Raw genomic sequence first — 2,451 nt, 5'->3', positions numbered from 1 at the left:
GTGACGGCGAGGGAGGAGGGGGGCTCGCCCAAGCCAGCCCCAGCCCAGGCTGAGCAGCCACGGTCTGAGCCCAGTCCAGCCCAGGCCAGGAGACGAAAAGCAGAATGGAACCATGGAGGGACAGCCACACGTGCTCACCTGGACAGGTCCGATACTTTTGTTTCTGCCTCCTGGCATGCCATCCTCTCTGATTGCTGAAAGATACAACCACACTCGGGTGAGGAACACTACTGCCGGGTATTCCCAGAGTATGTATGAAGGTACCTATTTATTTTGAAAAAAAATTTTATACTTTAAAAGATGCGGTTTTTTCATTAGAAGTTTACAGAGAAACCTCCAGTGCTTGAGCAGCACACACCATGGTTCTCACCCCAAAAGGCAAGGACATGTCGATGGGGCTACAAGCACTACTCTGGGACTTTAGTTTCTTCATGTGCTCCTTGAGGGACAGGTAATGAAGAAACAGCAATCCTTTATCACAATTAATTCCAGCATAATTTGAGAAGTGGCACACGGTAAGGAACCCTATTTGACCCCTGGAAATAACCCAATGAATGCCCAGGACTGCTGGAAAATGAGATGTGGAGGCCTGCACATCCAACTCCACTGTCCACAGCCCTGTGAAGCACCACGAGCCAGAGTCCACTGACCAGTGCTGCTACCAACACAGACACAAAGCACTGCACTGGTGACTGCTAACCCTGCTGTCACTTCAGAGGTCACATCTACAGCCACTACAGAAAACGGAGGGGGGATGTTTGACCCTGCTGGTCACTTGGAAAGCCGTTGTTTAAAACTTAGGTTACCAGGATGAGCTGCACAGCTGCGTTTCAGAGAGGCAGCCTCATTTCTCAGTACAGCAGCTGCATTTTTAAGGCTCTTTAAGCAATTTCCAGGGAGCTCCAGTGAAGTCCAGTTAAGGAGATTAACCTGGAGCAGCTTCTCTGCCTTCCTCTTCCCTCTGCCTGTCTCTGCAGAGGCCAGTGGCAGCCCTGCTCCTCGTGTGCCTCCCCTCCCAGGCTGGTCCCCCCGTTTATCAGGGCCCGATCTCTTTCCCACCACGACCTGGCCAGACTTGGCAGGAGGCTCTCCCCAGCTGCACGGTGACCTTGCTGCTGCATGGCCTCACCCTGCTTGGCACACGGGGCTGCAGGAGGCCCTCCCGGAGCAGAAAATGACACAAAATTTAAGGAAAAATTTCTGTCCCAGAAAAGCCACGCTGCTGCCTGGTTTGAGATATCCTCAGCTCACTCAAATCCTCCTCGTGTGCCTCGAGGCTGCACCCGCAGCTCAGGGTGTGCCTCAGCAGGGCAGAGGAGAGGCACACCCGGCCACGGGAGCTGAACTGCAGCTTCCCAAACCCCAGCCACCAACCCGGGCAAGGCACAGCACTGGGGGAAGGGTCCTGGTGCCTGACCACTGCACCAGCCCGGCACCAGCAGGGCAAGGATGCCCACGGGCCCTTCCACCACCACACCACGGGACAAGCAGTGGGTTTAATTCTTCTAACACTAAGTCCATCCCCTCCATGCAACAGCCAGTATTTTTATTTCAAACACCAGATAACACTCATTTAAGCACACTGGAGAAGCCATAAACACAGGATATAAAACAACTGTGATTACCTTTCACATCACGTAAATCTCTTACGATATAGCAAGATAACAAGCTCATTTTAACAAACAAGGCTGTTTATTTCCTATGAAAGCTCTTTATAAAAAATATCAGTTTCTCACTAAAAAGCTAAAAAGAATTATGTAAAAAAAACCTGTCATTGTTAGCTGTTACACAGTTTAGGTTTCTTTAACTTAATGGAACTACAGGAATTCTGGGGGAACTTCTCTCATTTTCCAACATATTTTACCACTAACTATGATTTAGAAGCTTCTCTTCAGCTCATTACATTATGAGCCATGGGCATAAATGGTCTTGGTCTTTTGATTTCAAAGCATAATTGTAGCAGACAATAGCTTACACCTGCAACAAAATGTAGGGATGTTTTTGCTGGTGGTCCATCAAAAAGGCATCAAGAGATCTGAATGGTTCCCTAACACAGATGGACCCTCTCGAATACCATCCTGGTCCTGGGCTGCATGACAGCCAGTCTCCTCAAAGCTGGTTTTCCTCCCAATGCTGAACTCTGCATCTTATCTGGATTTAAAAGTGATTGTATTTAGACCTAGTATGGAAGAGATTTTCCAACCCAGCGATGCCATAACTTGGGCACCAGGGCAGGAAGAGAAAGCTCCAGAACCCAACACTGAGGACCTTCAGGGCTGTCCGCAGCCTCCTTGGCCTTGGCAGAGACACCGGTGGTGAGTGGAATTCACGCACTTGTTTGGAGAAGGAAGGAAAAGGAAAGAAGCAAATGAAGAGAAGAGGAAAGGAGGAAAAGCAAGGGAAGAAGGGGAGCAGGGAAGGGCGTGCGGCCGGCAGGTGGCGCTGCGCCCC

At 50.0% G+C, this 2,451-nt stretch overlaps 1 protein-coding gene across 3 annotated transcripts in view; it reads right to left on the bottom strand.

Annotated features, from left to right (window-relative positions):
• The window catches only part of NR6A1 (nuclear receptor subfamily 6 group A member 1), a 72,146-nt gene that overhangs the window by 17,446 nt on the left and 52,249 nt on the right, over nucleotides 1-2,451 (bottom strand). For all 3 annotated transcript variants that reach the window (XM_017745590.1, XM_017745588.1, XM_017745589.1), the window contains one exon: nucleotides 139-194. In XM_017745590.1, the coding sequence (XP_017601079.1) occupies nucleotides 139-194 (56 nt within the window). The remainder of the gene's footprint in view (nucleotides 1-138; nucleotides 195-2,451) is intronic.

The sequence above is a fragment of the Corvus brachyrhynchos genome, unplaced genomic scaffold (genome assembly GCF_000691975.1).
Source record: "Corvus brachyrhynchos isolate BGI_N302 unplaced genomic scaffold, ASM69197v1 scaffold59, whole genome shotgun sequence".
Classification (NCBI taxonomy): Eukaryota; Metazoa; Chordata; class Aves; order Passeriformes; family Corvidae; genus Corvus; species Corvus brachyrhynchos.
This window is presented reverse-complemented; position numbering and strand designations above follow the sequence as displayed.